At 37.2% G+C, this 20,576-nt stretch overlaps 1 protein-coding gene across 2 annotated transcripts in view; it reads left to right on the top strand.

The window, feature by feature from the left end:
* COMMD10 (COMM domain containing 10) overlaps positions 1-20,576 on the top strand; it is a 127,027-nt gene that overhangs the window by 32,971 nt on the left and 73,480 nt on the right. For both annotated transcript variants that reach the window (XM_086770970.1, XM_086770971.1), the window contains exon 5: positions 1,652-1,762. In XM_086770970.1, coding sequence (XP_086627096.1) covers positions 1,652-1,762 — 111 coding nt within the window. The remainder of the gene's footprint in view (positions 1-1,651; positions 1,763-20,576) is intronic.

The following is a 20,576-nucleotide window of genomic DNA, read 5'->3' as shown; positions in this document are numbered from 1 at the left end:
GTACTCTTAGGTGGGATGGGCAATGCCCTTTTATTTTCATCCACCAAGATGTAAACAGAGAATTATGATGAAAAATTAATCTGCTTTTAGAATTTATAAAACTTGTCTCTTTAAAGCATCCTTAGTTCATAAGCTGTGGGCATGCTGTTACTAAAGCTATACCTACCACTAAGTGAGCTAGAGCAGATTTACAGCATTTTAGCTGTGTCCATTTGTGTTGTATGCGTGCTTTCATCAATTTGATTAAGGTGTAAATGTCCTTGTTTTTACCACGGAATGAAGCCTGAATAGGGACATTTATTGCAGAGTAGCTGACAGACTGCAGGCTGACCTGGTGAAGTTCTTCTTACTGTCTTGTTCCTGTAGCTGAACACAATGTCAGTCTTTCTGTGAACTTTGTTTGGCCTTGGCTAAACTCCCTAACCATCCTGGATTGGCAGTGCTGGTTGGTACCATTGGTTGTGGTACGTGATTTACCTTTTGATATGCTTAGTCATATGGCTTTCAGTACTTGTTACATAATTGGCATAATATTTATGCAATATACAGAGAAATGAAATATAACATACATTAATGTGTAAGGGTAAACAGTATAGCTGCAATAAATTTTGCAAGTTCTGGCTTTGAAATGTGCCCATGGAAGATGTTCTTCTACTCATTTTCTCTCCTATCTTTCATCCAGAGATTCCTGTCACTGTGGGAGGCAGAGCATGTATTGGCTTCTCTGCTGTTCACAGTACAGCACCTCTGGGACGGCTTTGTGCTGTTGATTTTATCTGAACTGTTGGACTGGTGAGGGATTAACTGAGGTGTGGCAGGCTTTCACTTTTACCAAGTCAGCCGCAATATTTACTAGCAGAGGGGAGACACTGCATTAAAAAGAATTTCTATGCAAATTAACCTGCCAGATAGTAAGACTTTGTATTTCTACTTTTTTTTTTTATTAAAGGAGGCCAGGTAGGTTATTTTGTGAAAGGCTTGTAGCTTTGTTCCTGCATACTTCATTTATTGTGAGGTGCAGCTTGATAATGTTTGAATATAATTTTAGATTAATGATTAAAAAGCAATTTGAAATGTATTTTTGTGTAGGTTTCTATTAAAAATTCCGTTTCTGACATGCTTAACTGGTTTTTGGCTTTTCAGTAGTAACAATTTGAAAAGCAGCACGGAATTATTTTTGTCATTAACATCTGTATATGGTAGAACACACATGAGTAGATCTGTTGATTAAGAAATTACCATTTTTAGCTGGTTTGTTGGCAATTGGCAATTTTTTTCTTTTTCCTAGAAAAAAAATAAATACGAAGTAAAACTAAATCCACAACTTTTCGTGTAACCTTCCACAAAGAAGAGGAAACTACCTTATTTTGGATCCTTAGTTATGTTTTATGGAATGGCTCTAGTGGATTTGAGGCATATGAAGTTGCTTTTTTTTGAGGTGATCACAGGCAGTTGGGATGATAAATTTGGCAACAGAGAGAAGCAAATCTATCTTGGAGTCCAGGAGAATTTGCAGAATGTGCATTGTATGAAAACACTTAACATTTGTAGAGCCTGACATCTCGTTCACTGACACAGACCATTCACAATATTGAAAGTTGACCTGAGTGCTTCTGTGTTACCTGATTGTAATGTAAATTTTTCTTTATAGCTTGAAACAATTGGATGGCAGCTTAATCTTCAAATGGCAGAGTCCATGCAAACGAAGCTGAAGTCTCCTCGAGCTATGCTAGAGCTGGGTGTGAGCAATGAAGATTCAAAGGTAAGAAATATATGCCTGGCAGAGTTAGAGTAAATTGTGGTGATGGCCTTATGTTCAAAGTTCTGAGGCATCAGTTGGAACTATTGATTATTAGTCCTGACAGTGTTTTCATTTTTACATTTCATAAAATTACAGCAAGCACTTGGAATTGTGGAATACTGTTGTAATAGCATACGTATTACATAGACTGAGAGCTGAGAACTGTGTTACCAGCTCTTTGTGCTGTAAAGTAACAGAGAAATATCGTGTAATGTAGTTATTTTAGGTCTCTAAAATATCTTTGTAGAGAATTGATTTTTATTATATAGTGTGTGATTGGTACTTCTTATAATTAATGCCTAGTAGCTTGCAGCCTTCTACCATGTGTGCAGTTATGTGAAATATTACTCATCACTTGCAACCTTTCTGTGCAATAATGTATTTATATGAGTGATGACATGGTATGCAAGGCCACAGAAAGCCAATATTTGGAGGTTTTAAGGTGTAAAGCCTAAAGTTCAGGGATTTTAGTGACTGGTGGTGTTTCAGTGCCAGAACCCCCTATGAACATAGGTTGTTTTTTTTTTTTATTCATAAAATCTGTATCTTTTGTTAGCTACCATGTTTTAAATTAAACACATGACTTGCTTTTAACTTTATCTTGCTACCAGAAATTGGAGCCTTTACTTCTGTGGTGTCTGTCAGAATGCTTATCTATGAAAAAGTCAGTATAAAAGATTTGAGGGGAAAAATCAGAACTCAGTTCTGCTTTAGCATTGCATATAAATCACAGTAATTTTACTAACGTGAGTAGAATTTCTGATTTATGGTAGAATAAAAGAGAATACACAGCTTATGTTTGTGCTGCTCATTAGGACTTGCAACATTCTTATTTTTTGTCAGCAGTTCATTGCAATCTGTATTCTTGAAATGCACATACAGGAACCAGACAATATTTTATGTCCAAACTGCATTGGGCAGCACTGCATACAGATTCAATTCTGTGGCAAAACAATTAAAAAAAAAAAAAGACCAAAAAGAAAGTCACTTTCACATGACATAATAAGTTCATCTGTTTCTTTATAAACAGAATTCAGAAAGTGGATTTTTTTTATTGTTTCCTCTCTATTTCTTTTTTTGAGTATAATTAGATACCAAGATTAGAATTATTTTGCAATAATTACAAGCCTGGAGTAGACTTGTGACTGGCATTTAGAAAGAACAGTGCAACAAGAAAAACATACTGATGCTCGCACACTACAGACACTAAAATTTAAAAATCTGGGTTGGTGTGAAGATAACTACAGGGTTTTGCTGAATGATTACATCTTATTAGAGAATAGATTTAAGATTGGCTCGTATCTGCATATATACTGACAGAAGTGTCGGAACATAATTCTTGTGCTGTATTTTACATCTTCATTATCTTTTTGTGCACTAAGTATTAAATTACCTGAAAATCCTCGATACTTCTTTTCTTTTCTTCCTGAACTTATATGTGTGTCTTTTGCGCAGAAATTTGGCATTAATTTAGTGTATATTTTCTTAATGATTGTCTGTCTTTCTTATGAAACTATTTCATAGTAATAATTCATAGATTAATAACTTGTATTTTTTTCAAGAAGGACATGAAACACGGTTACAGAGGAGCTTTTGTGGGCTGACTCTTTAGGGGGCAGTAGTGCTCTTTGTCACACTGGCTCTTTGCCTTTTTGAGATAATGCTCTGAATCAGTTCTGGAGTCAGTCGTGGGAAGTGTTAAGTGTTTACATTTCTAATCTGTATATAACAATAGAAGTTTGTCTTGCTTATCTAGAAAGCTAAAACCTATCAATAAAAAACTCCATACTGTGCAGGGTAAATGAAATTGGCCGTTATTTCCACTTTTGCTAAATAGAAGTAACTGTACCAATACATTAATGTTTACTATAACTCACTACACTTAAAGATCATTTAAACAGTTCTTTGTCAGAAGCTGACATTTAAAGTTAGTATTTAAATTATCTCTCCAGGAGAGGCAGTCAGAAAACCTGTGGATATATGAATGTTATTTGTGCTTCATGAAATAAAAAGAGTCAGAGGATCTGCTATATGCATATTTATAGAGTATATTTTGCCAGCTTCAGATGAAATGCAGAGTCCTGTAGGTATTATATAATCAAAATTCCAAAGTAAGGCAGTCTTTGGTTCTTTCAGGGGATTCAAGCTGCTAGTGACATTTGCATTGTCCAGGAAATACGCTGCTTGTGACTAGTAGTAATTGTGATAGATCACATGATTTTTGGTGAACTATTTTTTCCAGTCTTTTATTAGAAATTTGACATCAGCTTATATGTAGACTCTGAATTATACTTTATTTGGATCTAACGAATGTTTTGCATATGTCATGAAAAGTTTTTCACTGTAGGGGTGATAAAGTACAGGAATGAGTTACCTGGAGAGGCTGCAGAGTTGCCAGCCTTGTTGATACTCAGGAGTCAAGGAGACAAATCCCTGAGCATCCTGACTGATGCATGGAGTCTAGTACTGCTGTGAGCAGGGAGGTGGATCAGGTGGGCTGCCAAACCCTGCCTTCTAGCCTGAGTTGTCCTGTGATCTAGGCTACTTCACAGCTTGGTGGCTGATGGTGTTTTATATGAGGAGGAGAAAAAAGAGCTTTCAATTAAAAATCCTATTAGCAGCAGCTTCTTACAGTGATTCAGAATTTGAAATGTTTAACTGCATGTCTAAATCTGAGGGAAGTGGAATTTCTATGCACTAGGCACACAAAAAAAGCTGATTATGATAGGATCCATCTTTTTGAACTGCAAGATCCTTTTGCTTTCATTTGGACATTTTAACAAGCTAAGGTGACATGTAGAACTGGTGTGTAATATATTGGTTGTGTATAAGGATTTTCTTTAATAATATAATTTACTTCCAGATGTTTTGGGCTGTTGGGTTGCAACACAATAATCAGGGGATTTTTACAGACTGTTATTATTTTTATGGCTGTAGGGTGAGTTAACCAGCAGAGGGAGCACAAATTAATAATCCTGATAATCTGTGCTGCTAATTATTATTTTGATTTGCAAACAAAGACTGATCCCAAAAACTATTGTGCTTATTTAATATCTGTTTCCTTCAGTACTTTATTTAATAATTATCCACATAGGCACACACTTTCCTGCACATTCTTTCCTGCTGTTAGTAGCAGTAATTTGTTAGGCCATCTAGTCCAGACCTTTCTAAACAACTGTGATCATTTTCTATAAACATTGGAACCCTATTAAAAAAAAAACCAAAATAGTAATAAAGGCTGTAGAAAAGGTCTGAGGGCTTCAGAAAGGTCAGATCATTGGCTCTGAATATCTCCAAAGAGGAATGTGAGAAGTAGGAGTGTATTTTTAAAGCGCTTCTGCTGTGCCTCTTCATTAGGAAGATCCAATAAGGTGCATTACCATATAAGTTATTTATTATTGCATATTTTTACCTATGATCTATAGTTAACACTTATGCTTGAAAATTGCTAGGATAAATAACCTATTCCTGCCCAGTGTTGTCTCTTGATGATTAACCATTTTTTTTTCTGTAGATCTGTTCTACAGATTTAATCAGATTCAGTTATCTAATTACAATTTGTCTGCAGAAGGCTTTGTTCTTTTCTTGTTTTTACTTCTCTTTATTTCATTTATGATTTTATTCTTAACCATTAAGGGCTTCTTGGGGGAGCTCTTTTTTTTCCAGTACGAATGCTATGTATAGATTCCTTCTGAGAATTCAATACTTTGTTTATTTTGTATCTTCTTTATATATGCATTTGAAGAATTTTGTTACAGGATTTTATCTACCAGTGAAAGAGAAGAGAGATATGCTGGTTTATTAAACCTACTAGTGTAATACTTTTGACAAAAGACAGATAATATTAAAATGTTACTATAGTAATTGAATTTTATTTAATTTTCTTTTAATTAATTTCCCAAAAATTCTAGATGGAATGTAACAATGGAAATATTTTAAACTATTAGTTCTGCAACTGTTTGTTCGGGGTCTGACTTCATTTGAAATTGAGATTGTAATATATATTCATCATTCTACAGAGTAAATAGAAATCTGGAAATCTTAAATGTTTATTTCTTACTTGTTAAAATAATAGGACATGATTTTTTTTTTTTCCTCCTAGTTTTTACAGACTTTATATACATTTCTGGACTGAACAAATCTAGATATTTTACTCTGTTTGCTTCAATAGGTATGCCATTCTGCTTTCTAAGTTTGATATTGTGAATACTTTCCCCATTTTTGACAGCAAAGCAGAGTAGATGAAAAACACAGCTTTTCTTCTGGCTCAATTCAGGCTGTAGATTTGGTGCAGCCTGTATGGCATGCAGGCAGGACCTGCACTTCAATGGATATTTAAGGAAATACAGTGGTGTTTCCACTTCCCCCTCAGTTTAGCCCTTTGTTTCCTTCTGAAAATAAGTAATATTTGTGGGGTGGCATAACAGTGAGAGCTGGTGGATGCTAATGATATGTTCCCATTTCAGTGAGGTAGGAGGTGGCAGAGCTGAGCATCTAGACCATGATGTACTCCCTTCATTTGCCTTCTCACTCCTCAGCTTTTTATAGAATCATAGAATCTTTAAGGTTGGAAGAGACCTCCAAGGTCATCAAGTCCAACCATCAACCTAACACCACCTACTAAACCATGTCCTGAAGTGCCACGTCTACATGTTCTTCGGACACCTCCAGGGATGGTGACTCCACCACTTCCTTAGGCAACTTGTTCCAGTGCCTGATCACTCTTTCAGTAAAGAAGTGTGTCCTAATATCCAATCTCAACCTCCCCTGTCACAACTGGAGGCCATTTCCTCTTGTCCTATCACAAGTTATTTGGGAAAAGAGACTCAACACCTTCCTCCCTACAACCTCCTTGCAGGTAGTTGTAGAGAGCAATGAGGTCTTCCCTCAGCCTCCTCTTCTCCTGACTAAACAGTCCCAGTTCCCTCAGCCGCTCCTCATTAGACTTGTTCTCCAGACCCCTCACCAGCTTCGTTGCCCTTGTGTGGATGCACTCCAGCACCTCAGTGTCCTTCTTGTACTGAGAGGCCCAAAACTGCACACAGTATTCGAGGTACAGCCTGAGGTGATGCAGTTTGGGGCAATGCATTTAAGTGCCTTTTTTTTGTTGTTGTTGTTTTTTTTTTTGGTTTCCAAAATAGAGGACTAATTTCTATCTGTAGGACCTCGGAAAAAGAGGACAATTAAAAGAGATAATGCTGGAGGAACTGTGATGACGTGCAAAGACTAAACAATTGTAAATTGCTTCTCACATTCATCAGCTATCTCTCAACTGCTTTCTGTTCTGATGAGGACATCACCCGTTTCCTTCTCAGAACACAAACAAGCTTGCAGGTACACCCTTGAACTGAGTTTAGTCTTCTCATCAAGCAAATTTGTAAGTCTTTAGCATTTGCAATAAGTAAGAAAGACAGGCCCTGGATGAATGCAAAAATGTTTAAGGATGAGATTGAGAGAAAAGGTTTTTTGATTCTTCCTTAGAGGAGGCAACTGGAGGCCTGGATAGTCTGAGATAGCACAGTCCTCATTCAAGGTCTTTCTGAACTTCTGTATACAAGTAGGGTTGCTGCTCTTGGCAAGATACATCATGAAACCAATTTTATTCCAAGAACAAAAATCCAATAAATACTGCTATTGATAAGAAAGCAGAAACTTCCCTAAGAGGAGGTTTCAGAACACTGAGAAAAGTTCTCATACTTGTAGAAGCTGTAGTAAGAATAACTGTATAATCTTGAGTGTGTGGAACAGGTCAGGAAAATGAGCCTGAAATGTATACTTCGCTTCCAGGCTGTCACATTGCTACAGAAAACTATCAGAAGTTTCACTGCTTAACTACAAGAGCCAGAAATTCCAGACTTGCAATGCACAGCAGTTTTTGCATTAGACTGTTTTTGATCTATCATATCTATTATCTCTGATTAAATTCATTTAATTAAAGGAAAAAAATGAAGCTGTGGTCCAGAATTTTCAAGATGCTGAGAGAACTTTTCTTATCAGTGTATTGAATTGGATGACAGAGTAATGCATGTCCTGTAAGTTGTAAGTAGGCTGACATTTTACTTAGAAACTATTTACCAGATGATGTGACTCCAGGAGTATGCCCTCACCTCTGGCAATTGTACTGCATGGTGTAGTTACTTATCTGGCTCCATTTGAGATCCAACATGATTTACTTACCCAGCTTATAGTAAGGATCTCTTTACAGGGATCTCTACAATATTCTTACGTTTCAGCTGGCTATGTACACAATTTATGAATATGATCTGTAATACATGAATTTACAAACTCTGTAACTGGCTACAGCCTCTGCACATGCTCTGTTCACACTAAAACACTCTTGCAACTTTGTCCACATGTCTTTGTGTCATGGATTTAAAGAAGAAAATGGTCCCTGTTGACTGTGTAAAGTTGTTTGCAGCCTTGGGCAGCTTCAGCCTATAGTGCTCAGCTTTGTACTGAAACTCTTCATTTTCTACAGGAGTGAACTGAATTGTCTGTAATGTGTAACTTTACCATTGTCAGTCCAAATAAGCAGCAGGAAAGTAGCTAAAATATTTAACTTTTAAGTTTAAGCTTGGTGACCCATTTCATTGTCAGGCAGATTTAAACTTTAAGACCTTGAGGGTATTTGGAAAACAAAGATCTGGTGGGTTTTTTGCAGTTGTACATACCACCTTTTTTCTTACAAAATTTGTTTCCTGTTTGCCTCAAACTGGTTGTGTAGGCTTGGTCCTTCAGTTTTTTCAGTTGAAGAAAAAACATTCGTGTGATGCATTGCGAATTCTCAGGCGTCTGTATGCTTTCTTGCATGATGTTCTCAGAAACTATGCACTGTTTTAGTGAATGAACTGTTGTCTTTGTTTGCGTGTAGCAATGGAAATAACCCTTTTTTTCAGTGCTTCTGGCAGTACAGATCCCCCTGCTTTTACTTAGGCAATAAGCTCTGTGGTCCCTTGTATTAAAAATTGTCATCTCTCCCGTATCTGTTTCTTCCTGACTCTAAGGAAGAGAGATAAGGTAGTGTAAGAAACGAGTGAGATTAGGGAGAGGTGAACATAAAAGTTGAACTTCCTCTAACAGCAAGGCTCAGTCTTACTAACATACCTCTTCTGCATGTGTCTTCTGTTCCAATGAAGTTTACTGCTGCCTTTGAGAACTGAAGGCGAGGCAGAGGAAGACAACGTGTGATCTCCAAATCAGCAGCTTCCTGACATGGATGTTTTAAACAGATAGTTTTTCTACGTATAGATACATAAAAATCAAGATTTCTCCTGAATGTTAAAAGGTATAAAATTCAGAGGGTCATAAGGCCTTTAGATAGAAATATATCAAGCAAGTAACATTTTATGGTATTTAAATCAGGTGGGCGTGGTTGTCTCTTGCATTATTTGACAATTAGTGGTAAGCAGAGAAGTGGAGTATGTTCTTTATAGAAGTAGGATATTAACTTTTTATATATGAAAGCCTTGATGTTGGTGAAGCTGCAGAGCTACCTATAAACTTATGCCTGTACATTTTCTGAGTACTACTGGAAATGCTTCTCAGTTTTTCATCTTCGGATTCTCAGTTCTTCCAACTATAAAACTCTGAACTTGATACTGCGCAGCAGTTGCAGCTTGAAAAGACTTAGTTATGGAAAGTTTTGTTGTCTGTTAATCCATTATTTATCCTCTGAGGGGTTCTAAACAAGAACAGTTGAGACATATTGAATTTTTAAAAAGGAATTTCCATGTGTGAAGCATAAGTAGACTTATGCTTCAAAATACATCACATCTTTAAGAGCCAACAGTGTTTTATTTTTCTGTCGCTGGTTTGCATGTAAGGGATACTATCATAGCTTGTTGTAAGAGGTAGGATTGTCTTCTACAGTCATGATTACTGCCTGTTTTTCATTTATACTGACACTTCAGAAGCAGTTACCTTGCTCCTCATTACTGTACTGGTGGCTTGGGAGCAGTCTGTGCTTTGCCATTCTTGGTGGGAATGGAAGAGGTGCACTCTTCTTAATGCCCTGTATTCTGGTACTGCATACTGTGCTGGAGGCACTCTGAATATTCTCTCCTACTCAGAGAGAAACAAAATATTAAAAAGACAGAGTTAAAAGTAAGATCTAAATATATACAGAGTGTTTTAATGGAAGTTGTGAACTTGCCTATAAATGCCTCTAGCTTTTGTAGTTGCACCATAAAAATGCATTTTTTGGAGACACTCAAGAAAGAGAAGGGTTAATGGCTTTGCTTGGGGTATCCAGAAAGAATAGTATGGCGTCTTCAAAGAAAGTTTTAAGGCTTATACAGCCTATATGTAAAAAAACAGGAAAGGTGAATAAATAGGAGGCTTGTAGAAGACAGTGGGTATGATGTCCACACCTGCCTAGAGTGACTGCAGCACTCCACCTTCTCTCTACATAACTTCCTGGTTTTTTTCCAGGCTTACTGTAGTTGGTTAAAATTTATTTTCTCATCACTGCATTTTACTTCTGCAGTTGCGGCAGGATGGGCAGAAAATAGAGGAAACTTTCTGCCTTCCATTCCTATGTTAAACAGTGCTGTTCACTGAAACACTGCTCAGCAGGGTCTGCGATGGACATGGATAGAAGTAGAACTCTTTTGTTGTAAGCAGAAGAAACAAAATTCTGTGATGAGACAGAAAAACAATCTAATACAAATGCTAGTGAAATGAGTTCCTACTGTCCACCCTAAGCAGTTATTTAGTAATTTGTATAACTTTTATTCCATTTTCTTCATAGCATAAATAATGATACTGACTTTGTTGAACTTGATCTGCTGAGGAACGCTGGCAGGAGTTTTATTTCCTTTTTTTCCCCAATATTTCATCTGCCTTTTCTTTTATTAGTGCACAAAAGAGCATACCTGCACAAACTTCTTAAACTTCTTTTTTTAAATGTACTTGATTATTTTGTCTTGAGTTGTGTATTTTTCACCTTTTAAAATTTAGGCAGATGGATTAGCTTGGAAACTGCAATATTATGTAGCCGCTTAGATTATATGAAAGATATTCTAAGAGGAAGGAAGATGAGCAGGAAGGTGCAGGAGGCATGGAGTAGTAAGCCTCTGAGTGTCTTATTTGTGTTGATTCTCTGTGCAGCTTCTGAAAAGCCTAGCTGCAGGCTGACATATTTTAACCCAAGTCAGACACTCTGATCTTGCTGTTCTCCTGTGATAAGTCCTTGTTACATTCATAAAAAATCTTGTAGACTAGAAGTCCACTATAGCTAATTTCTGATTTGTAAAATGTAATATTTTCAATCCATTTGGCTTAATTATTGCTGTAGGGCAGGTTTTTATAGGCACATTTGATGAGAACATTAGATAAATGAACATTTTAAAAGTACCATAATATTGGGGGTATTTGTTTTCCTGCTAAGTGTTATATTGCGTAAATGACTTTTGCCGTGTTACGTCTTTATGCATATCAAACAGGTCATTTTAATCAGTCCCTAGTTTTGTTTTTTTTCCTCTCTACAGTTTCAAATAACTTGCTTGATCTTCAGTTGCAGTAGACCTAGTTATTCCGGTTCTTATATTTGTAATTTTTTTTCTTTTTTGAAAGTATAGTTATGCTATGTGTCCTGACAAAATAAGGCCACTTAAACATCAAATCAAGTTAAGACGTGGACATTTCAAAGGCAATCCTGACACTAAAGTTGTGTATAATATCTGCCTTGTACAGGCTGAAATTGATATGTTAAAGTTCTAGAACTCCATTGCATGTTTGTAAGTGTTTCATTGCAAGCCTGAGTATAATTACATGCTTTTAAAGCTGGAAGATGACTATCTTAATAGAGAGAAGAGCTGAAAATAAATGACATTTAACAAGTATGATTTTGCCTTAATAAGTTTCTGAAGTGCAAAAAGGAAGTTGGGCAAAATGGATTAAAAATCTTATAGATAATTCACAATATTTAAATAACTTATAAAATTTGGGAATATTTAGCAAAGTTAACTTTCATTGTTCTTTAACTTTCTTGCTTGTCATCTCAGATTTTGGGGTTTTTTTAAAATAATTTCTAGTTTGTTTTGTCCTCTCCAACAAACTTTTCAACTCCGTTACCGGAGGATGTGCTCTGGAACAGGCACACAGAGCTGCATGTGAGGAGCTAGTATGTTTGCATGGAGGAACATCAGCATCAGTTTGCGGGTGGGGAGCTACAGGTGAGCCGTGTCCTGCTGCTGAACACTGACCTGTTAGAGAGGTAACAGCAAGGTCCTGGTCCTGGGAGGGAGTGAGCCAAGGAGGTGTCCTGGGAGCAGCTGCCTGCTTTCCCTTTTGTGTCTTGCCTGCAGCAGTTGTAACTCCATCTTCTGCACTGGAAAGGGGAGAGATACTGACTGAGTGAGGACAGAGGTTTTCAGTCAAAGTATCTGCCCAGGACTTGGGAGACTTAGTCATATCCTTTAAATTTGTATACTGGGACAGTTTATTCCAGAAAAAGAACTGAGTCTGAGGGCAGAAGGATGGTTTTGGAAAATTTACAGGGGCTTTAACTGTACAGTGCCATGAGCACTCTTGTCAGTGTTAAGTTGAACAATGATGAGATTCTGTTCAAAATACTTGTTAGTATTTTCCTTTCAGATTTTCTCTGTTATCCTTTCAAGAGTACAGCTAGCCACGGAAACAAAAAATGAGCTGTTTGAAGCATTTGAACACACTGCGGTGTCTTTTAGAATACTAAGAAGTGAGGACATCATTTGTGGAAGTATTTAATTTGAGTTAGGAAATTACAGATTCTACGACAGTATTTTTACGATGCAGCCCAAAGGAGAGAGGCTGATCAGTGTCAGAGCATTTGCCTCTTGCCAGGATCAGGTCCCACAGCTTATGGGAGCACTGGGGTTGTGGATCTTGCACATGCTTCTTTCCCTCTCTGTGGTCTCTATATGCAACCTGTCAGGCGTCTTGTTGAACAACACACGTGCATATCTTTTCTTCCTAACCATGTCAACACCAATAAGCAGCTTCCAGACCAGTTCACATACTGTTCAGGTTGCACCATGCTTTTGTTTCATGTATGTGAAACTCACATCATGGTGAGTAGAACCATATCTGGTTACCCTGTTGGTTCAAATGTTGCGAGCAGCTCTGTAGCAGATAGGCTATTACAAACTAATTATGTATTTTATGTGACAAGCATCTCACCAGGTCTGCTCACAGTAGTACAGAAGGAGCCTGCGCTTTGTTTGCATTCAGTTTGTATTTGTGTTCACCATTGTGATTCTCCCTTGTGCTGTGCTTTTCCTTTGTCAGTTCTTTAAATGCATTCTTTTGTGAGTTTCGGCACAAAATTGTACTGCTAAGGAAAAAGTAATCCTCTGGGTGATTATGAGTTTCCAACCAAGCTGTTTTGCAGGTTAATAGCACGTTTTTGAATTTAAAAACAATTGGATTGTTCTGTATTTTCTGTCCGCTTTTCAGAATTGCTGGGCTTATTTTCTTGTTACTTTTGCTGATTTTTTTTTGTCAATGTGCAAACTAATGAAATTGCCAACTCTGGCTTCCTGGAGAAGTAGTATATATATTCCTGAAAGAGTACAAAGTGAGCATCTCCTGTGTTGCTAACATCTGTTCTGCTTGAGGCAATAAATATACAGTACATGCTGTCAAACTGTATCAGCGCTGTGCGTTTGAACAGGTGTCTCTAAGAATGCTGTGACACCCTTTACAGTCATGCTTCAGGTGGAAGAGGGTAGGTCATCACCTCAATTATCTGCAAGGGTGGCAATTTTCACTCATCTTGTTTCCTGTTTACAAATGATAGGAGTCTGTTATCTGAAACTGTGTGGCATCTAAATTTGTGCCACTTGGCTTTGTATGAATATTTAACAAACTTTAAAAGCTGCTATGATAAGTGACTGTTTTCACAGGTTAAAATACGTTAAATATCACCTCTTTCACAGGAAAACCACAACCCACAGCATGGCCTACAGCCCCTCAGCAAATCTTGTTCAGTATGATTGTGTACAATCTCTACTAATAAAAAAACAAATACATATTTCTAGGAATGCACACTCAGTGACAAGGCAGTAATACAAAAAGATTTCAGGGGGGAAAGAAAAATAATTTTTTTTTCCATATCGAGACAGATCCTATTACTAAGAATACACTTTGAAGCCTTGTAGTAATGAAAGGGCAATACAAAACCAAAAGTAGAGCCAAAGCTGATGAGAATGCTTGTCTAGCTTGATTTTTTTTTTTTTTTGCATAAGGATAAGCTGCTTCTTTCTGACCACACTTTTGAGCTTGCATATACACAGTCAGAGTAACTAAGTTGTCCAGCCAGCCCATGAGATGGAACCACACCAGTGGATCAAATGGAAGAGAAAATTGCACTGTGATGCGTTCTTGAGGAGTTTATAGCTGTCTCAGTGTAAGGGGATGACAATTTCTGCTATGCAGGAAATAAAAATATTACAAGAATTGCTGTGTAAGTGGTGTTTGTAAATGCTTTCCTTCCTCAGCAACATCAGGATCAGACAGTGAGTTATTCAGTAATACCTAATTCAAGGCTTTTTGGACTACTTAGAATCATAGAATGGTTTGGGTTGGAAGGGACCTTTAAAGACCATCTAGTCCAGCCCCCCTGCAAGGCGCAGGGAGATCTCCAACCAGATCAGGTTGCTCAGAGCCCCGTCCAGCCTGGCCTTGAATGTTTCCAGTGATTGGGCATTCACTACTTCTCTGGGCAACCTGTTCCAGTGTTCTACCACCCTCATTGTAAAAAATTTCTTCCTAATATCTAATCTAAATCTACCTCCCTCTATTTTAAAACCATTACCCCTTATCTTATTACAACAGGCCCCGTCTTTCCTGTAGGTATTGGAAGGCCGCTATAAGGTCTCCCCTCTCCGCACTTCTGGTGCACAGAGGCAGGCAGCAGTGTTTTAAAGAAGGCTGAAAATACTAGATTATTTCTCTGTCGTCGTTTCCAACATCAACAGAAATGAAGAGCTGGGAGATGCTTCCGCTTGGGAGTAAGTCATTGTATGCGACTGGGAAGTTGACAGCAAAACAAGTTGCCAAGGGCCACATTTGTAGGAAACTCTGGTCAGTATATATATTTTTTGATGAGGCACTTCAGCACTAAAGGGTGCATTTGTCTCCTTCATGGGATGGAGAAATGTATTATCCAGTGTGTTGGCACAGGAGAGTCACAGGCTTGAGCTTTCTGGAGAGGCACTGACGCTGTACCTTAGGCAGCTGCACACCAGCAGCTTAGGAGTGCTGTCACACCTCGTAGTCCTGGAGGGTTTTGCAGCCTGCAACATCGTGTAGGATTAACTACACAGAGGAGTTCAAATTCATATTGTCTTTCCCTTTCTGCTATTCTGAATCCTAAATAAAGGAATTTCAAGATCTAACTGTACACACTTGAAAACAAATACATATCTTTGTTCAAGAGCAAGTGTATAAACACTACAAATACTGCCTGCAAATATCTGAAGTCATTACTGGAGAGGAAGTGTGTTTTACTAGAAGTTCTTAGGGTACTCAGAAGGAGAAGGTTCATTTGAAGATGCAGTTTAGAGGCAGGAAGGTCTTTGTGACAACAGAGAAACAGTGTTCCTGAGCTTTTTCCTGAACCCAGTGTTCCTGGATTTTTTCTTGTTGTCATTTCTGAATCACTTTGGCCCTTCACATTCACATTCCTTCTTCCTTTCCATCATCCCTTCTTCATAGGAACAAGCACATTGTGCTCCTATCAAAGAAATGCTACAGATTCCAAACTATCTTTGAGATTCCTCAAACAGCAGAGTTGCCTTCGAAGTGGGACAGAATTCCTGGGGTTTGAGTTATCTCTAAGAAATTCTAATATACATTTTCAAATGCTGCCTTCATATAGCTAGTATCTTTTTTTTCATTGTTGTTTCTGTTTCTTTTATTTTTGAAGAATAGTTGATTAAATAATATACATCATTATAGTCTTTTAATATATTTGGTTCTTTTGTTGTTCAGACCTTAAAGCCCTTCTTGTGCTGTAGGGTATCTTCTGCTCCTAAAGGGATAGCATGGAATAATATAAATGCAAGAAAGATATTTAGGCAGTGTTTAGACAGTTTCAGAGTCCCTGGGTGGCCGTGTATTCCTATCTGTACTTTTGGAGACTAACACTTAAGTTTTTGAGTGAGCATTTTAGTTCCCTCCTTCTAAATTTGTATCATGTTGAGTGAAAATGTAAGTCTTTCTGATGAGGACCAAAGTGGTTTGTAGATAATATGGATAAGATCAGGAATAGCCAGTTTTTATTATTGGACTTGGGACTATTTGATTTCTTTCCAAATGCAGATATATTTGAGGAAATACACAGGAGGAAAGGTTTAATGCTAAACCTTTTCCAGAGAGCTGCTTTGCTGCAGCAGAAAAGAGCTTCTCTGTTGGACTGCATTGATTTGCCAAGGGTGCTGTAGCCAGGGGTACTCAGGTAGGCTGGCACAGTGATGTCTGAGAAGGGTATAATACAAAGCAGAAGTACCTGAAACAATTGTGGAGAGGTGGAGGCAGTAAGGGCAATTAACAGCAACAGAAAAACAAAACAGTGTTTTTCATTGAGTGCTAACTGAAATTAAGCTGAACCTGTAGAGATTTTTTTGGGCGGGTAAGGCTGAGGATGGTTAACATGCAGGGAAGCAATGCACTGTGAGAAGCGTTATACCACATGACACAGTGCTTTGTTCTCAACCTGGTATCTGAGAAGTCATTCTGAAAAGCTCTTGAAGATTCAAGTGTAGCATAATTTGAATTTATTTTTTTAGTGGAGTTCCTGTAAAATTCACATTACCATTTTAAACCCCTCTATGCTCCTGTGGCCTTGAGGGACTTGGAGCCGTCCTTCACTGTAAGACTGAGGCCTGAGGTGCCTGTCTAGGACAGAGTGCACTTGTATTTACTGCTTTTTAAAAAGAAGACCTTGACACATCTTTAGCTGACGGAGTTCAATCCAAGCTGCAGACAAAGCGCAGATCCTTCAAAGATGTGTCGAAGTAGTAAAGCAGAGGAAGGCTATAACAGAAAAAAAACGCCCAGCCAAACTCAAATAAGACATTTAGTGTATCTGTTTTTATGAACAGACTGGTGAAGCATATTTGTCAGCACTGAGCATGAGAGGTGCAGTGCTGTAACTTAAGCACCACAGTGAGATGTTAGGTTGTGGATGCTTATTCTACAAACTTTCTTCCTTTCTTTGCAATAAAATAATTTGTTTTCAAAACATTCCAATCCAACATGACCCAGCTTTGAATTTTTTGAAATAATTTGAATGTTTTCATAACGTGACTATTTTTATGATGCTGAAAACTTGCAAACTTGAGAGACTACTGGCTTTTTATAGTGGTGTGGCTTCAGACAACAGAAAAAAAAATAAGCGTTCTGTTTTTCCCACTGTTTTCTGAAGCACTTCAGTAATATATTTTCAGGGTTAGCTCTTTTGTTTTTAACTGAAGAAAAAAATGAGAATTGCGGATGAGTCAGCCTATAAAACTGCAAAAAGAGCTTTACAGCTCAAAACGAAAATACTGTTATTTTAGTATGTGTCTTCACATAAAAATAAGCACCTCCGGTTTTCAGAGTTACATGGGATTGGCATGTGTTTAGTTCTTTCACAAAATGTTGTAGGTATAGGGACAGTGTGAATCTTAGGAAGACTGCAGGTTATTCCAACCACTGGAAATTATATGCAGTAATGTGCTGTTCTACTGGCAGATCTGGAACAGGTGCAAAATTACTCTTCTGCCATTGTACATGTACAACATATGTTCATATCTTCATATTACCTCAGAGCTTGAGAAAATTAAATAATTATTTGGCTTTGTGGAAATAAAGTTAAAAAAAAAATCTAGTTGCATGGTGACGCTGCTTCCTCATCATTTGCATCTCATTCTTACACTTGCATTAAAAGAAAAAACTCTTTGCAAGGTTTTGTTTTTTTTTTTTTTGTTAAAAAGTACTAACATCTTTATTGAGTGTCAAAGTGTTTGGAATATGTTAAGAAGAAAGCCTTTGGGCTAGAAAAGTGTCTTTTAGTTTGTCCCACAAAATCTCTTTAAAGTTTAATCAATTTGAACAGTATAAAAATTACAATTTCATTTTTTTTCCTGATTGTTTCTCATAGAAGTCTTGGGTTTTTACCAGAACACTAATCGATTATGAGCATTCTGATTTAAGGTCAGGCTTTGCTGTCATTAAACACCAAGGAGATAACACTCTTGGGAACTGTGGCGAGCACACAGTCCAGGTGCTGAAATAATGGACCTAGGAGAAGAATAGTGCTTGACTGGGCTTCTGTCTAGTCTTGAATCTAGTACAGGGATTCAGCTGTGCTGGACTAGACTCCAGGGATCTCCACTTTTTGAAGGTGACATATAAAATAATGTAGAAGAAGGTGACTGATCTCCCCCCAGGCAGATGAATACTCAACAGAAAATGGAAAAAAAAAAAAATTCCAGAGAATATGAAGTAGAATACACTCATGTACTAGCAGGAAGATTTTTTTTTCCCCAATAATTTTCTTTTGGCTGTAATAAATATTCCTATTTAAACTTGTAAAATTAATATATATACATCTCTCTATATAGTAAGGGACTGCGGGTGTGTGAGTGACAGTAAAATCTGGTTTGTTTACAGTTCTGTTACTCTATCTGTGGGCTACATGTAGCCTGGAAAGCAGTTTGGAAAGGGGCACGAAATCCTTGGTCAGGATGGAGGAGAAGGTTGCCTCTGGAACAGATATTGTGGGAAATAGCACAGCATCGGATTGAATTTCCTTGGCTGTTCTTGTTAGAATGTTGGAGATGTTTGTATCCTGAATTTACAGATACAAACTCTAAACCTTAAGGTTGCTTAACTTAAGCTGGATTTTTTTTGCCTGTCAATAGATATCTGGGTCAACAGTTGTCAAGTGGCTTTCAAGGCAAACACAAAAGCAGTAGAACAAACTGTGGCTGCAGAGATGAACCTTGGAAATAAAAGCAAAGCAAAACAAAACAAAATGCCTTCCTTTCCTAGCTGTTGAGAATTGTATTGATTCTCCCTCTGAATCCATCAAAACCCCAAATGTGTGTTTTATTCTGTAGGAGGTGGAAGAAAGGCTAGTGGAGGAAGTTCACCACTTTCTCAGTTGTGCCAATATGTTTGTGAAGCTACATGGCAAAATGAATCTCTGAAATTAATTAGAAGATTAAAGTCCTGGAGGTTTGTAGAAATCATGAGTGCTTAAGTTTCCAGTGGGCTCTACAAAAAAAATTGCACTGGCAGAGAAAGAAATAGACTGTGGTTTGCAGGTAGTTGTGAGTTGTTAGCATGTGGAAGGATGTGACAAAGCAAAGAAAATACAGTTTTAAACTATGCCTTCTTCTTAACTGTTACACTTCTTTCATGGTTACTGGACTCATGCTTTCCAAAGTGACAGTCACCTCCCAGATTTTAGCAGACATCCTAAGACTTAGTGTTTGACTTTACAGGTGTAGATAAAAGTGACACTCTTCTGTATGTATGTTTGTGCCTTTAGTATTGCTACTAATACAAAGATCAGGAAGATTTTTTGTAAGCTTGTAAAACTTACTGTTTTCAGAGGCAGGAACGCCATGAATTTAATGGAATTTATTAAGGTCGATGCATTTACATTTCTTGTTAATGAAATCCGTGAGATGGAGAGACAATTAAGTATTTCAAGAATTCCTACAAGTTTAAAAAGCAGGAAACTGCTAAGCATTTTGATTTTTTTTTTTTTTTTTTGGTAATCATGTTTGTACATGTTGGTCTGAAGTGCTATTTGGTTAGATTCTTTTTCTATTATTAATATTATCATTCATATGCTCAAACTTAAAATAATATAATTTTTACCTCAAGCAATTCACAGTCTCAAAGAGCTCTATATATAAACTTTGCATATAAAGTTTTACAGATGGTGAGCTTATCTTAAGCTACTGTAGCTGTTTTAAAATAATTTTCTTTTGTGGCCCAACATAAACCAAGGAATAAGAGATTTTGATTTGTAAGTAAAATACATATAACTAAAAGGTACAGGTGTGAAATTGCAATGATAAGAAAGTTACCTGATTGTAATCAACATGCATTATGAAAGAGAAAATAAGAGGGGGAGGAGAATGGAAATTATGGAAATGTCCATATGGAACATATTTAGCGTAGATATTGTGCACATTAATAACAGGTAAGATAAAATTGCCAAAATAGTTTCTGTTAAAGGATCAAGAGTGACGTGGAATGTATGGAATTGACAAAGGCAGGAAATGAATGCTGAGGAGCGAAAGCCTCTTTGAGCTGCAGGAATTAGCCTACCATTTTGTTTTCTCAACTAATTGATGTGTAGCTAGCTAAGGAAATAATATGCAGTGATATAAGAAGTAAAAAATCAGAAAGTTATGAAGAAAAGATTAAAAAAAATACAGTGATTAAGGCAACCATCACTGAAACTCAGAGATTCTTCTCTAAGATCAAGAGGATTTCAATGTGTTCAATTCGTATTTTAAAGAAGATTTTCAAGTTGGAGGGAAAGAAATCGAGATAATCACTGAAAATGGCTAAATTAAATTTGGAAGGAACAGTTTATGTGGTTCTGTACTGCAGAATTTAGAAGAGATTTAAATTTTCATGCTGTGAAAGTGCTATCCTCAAGTAAAACATCGGAAGTGGACGTTTCTGGGGAAGCTATATGTTGAAAATTCTCTGTAAAGCAAGATACTTGGACTTTCAGAGTTACTCATGCTGGTGGGGGTGGTTGAGCCAGATGACCTCCACAGTT

Source organism: Chlamydotis macqueenii, chromosome Z (assembly GCF_036417535.1).
Source record: "Chlamydotis macqueenii isolate bChlMac1 chromosome Z, bChlMac1.mat, whole genome shotgun sequence".
In the NCBI taxonomy this organism is placed as follows: Eukaryota; Metazoa; Chordata; class Aves; order Otidiformes; family Otididae; genus Chlamydotis; species Chlamydotis macqueenii.
The sequence above is the reverse complement of the archived record's forward strand: the minus strand, read 5'-3'. Positions and strand labels throughout refer to the sequence as shown.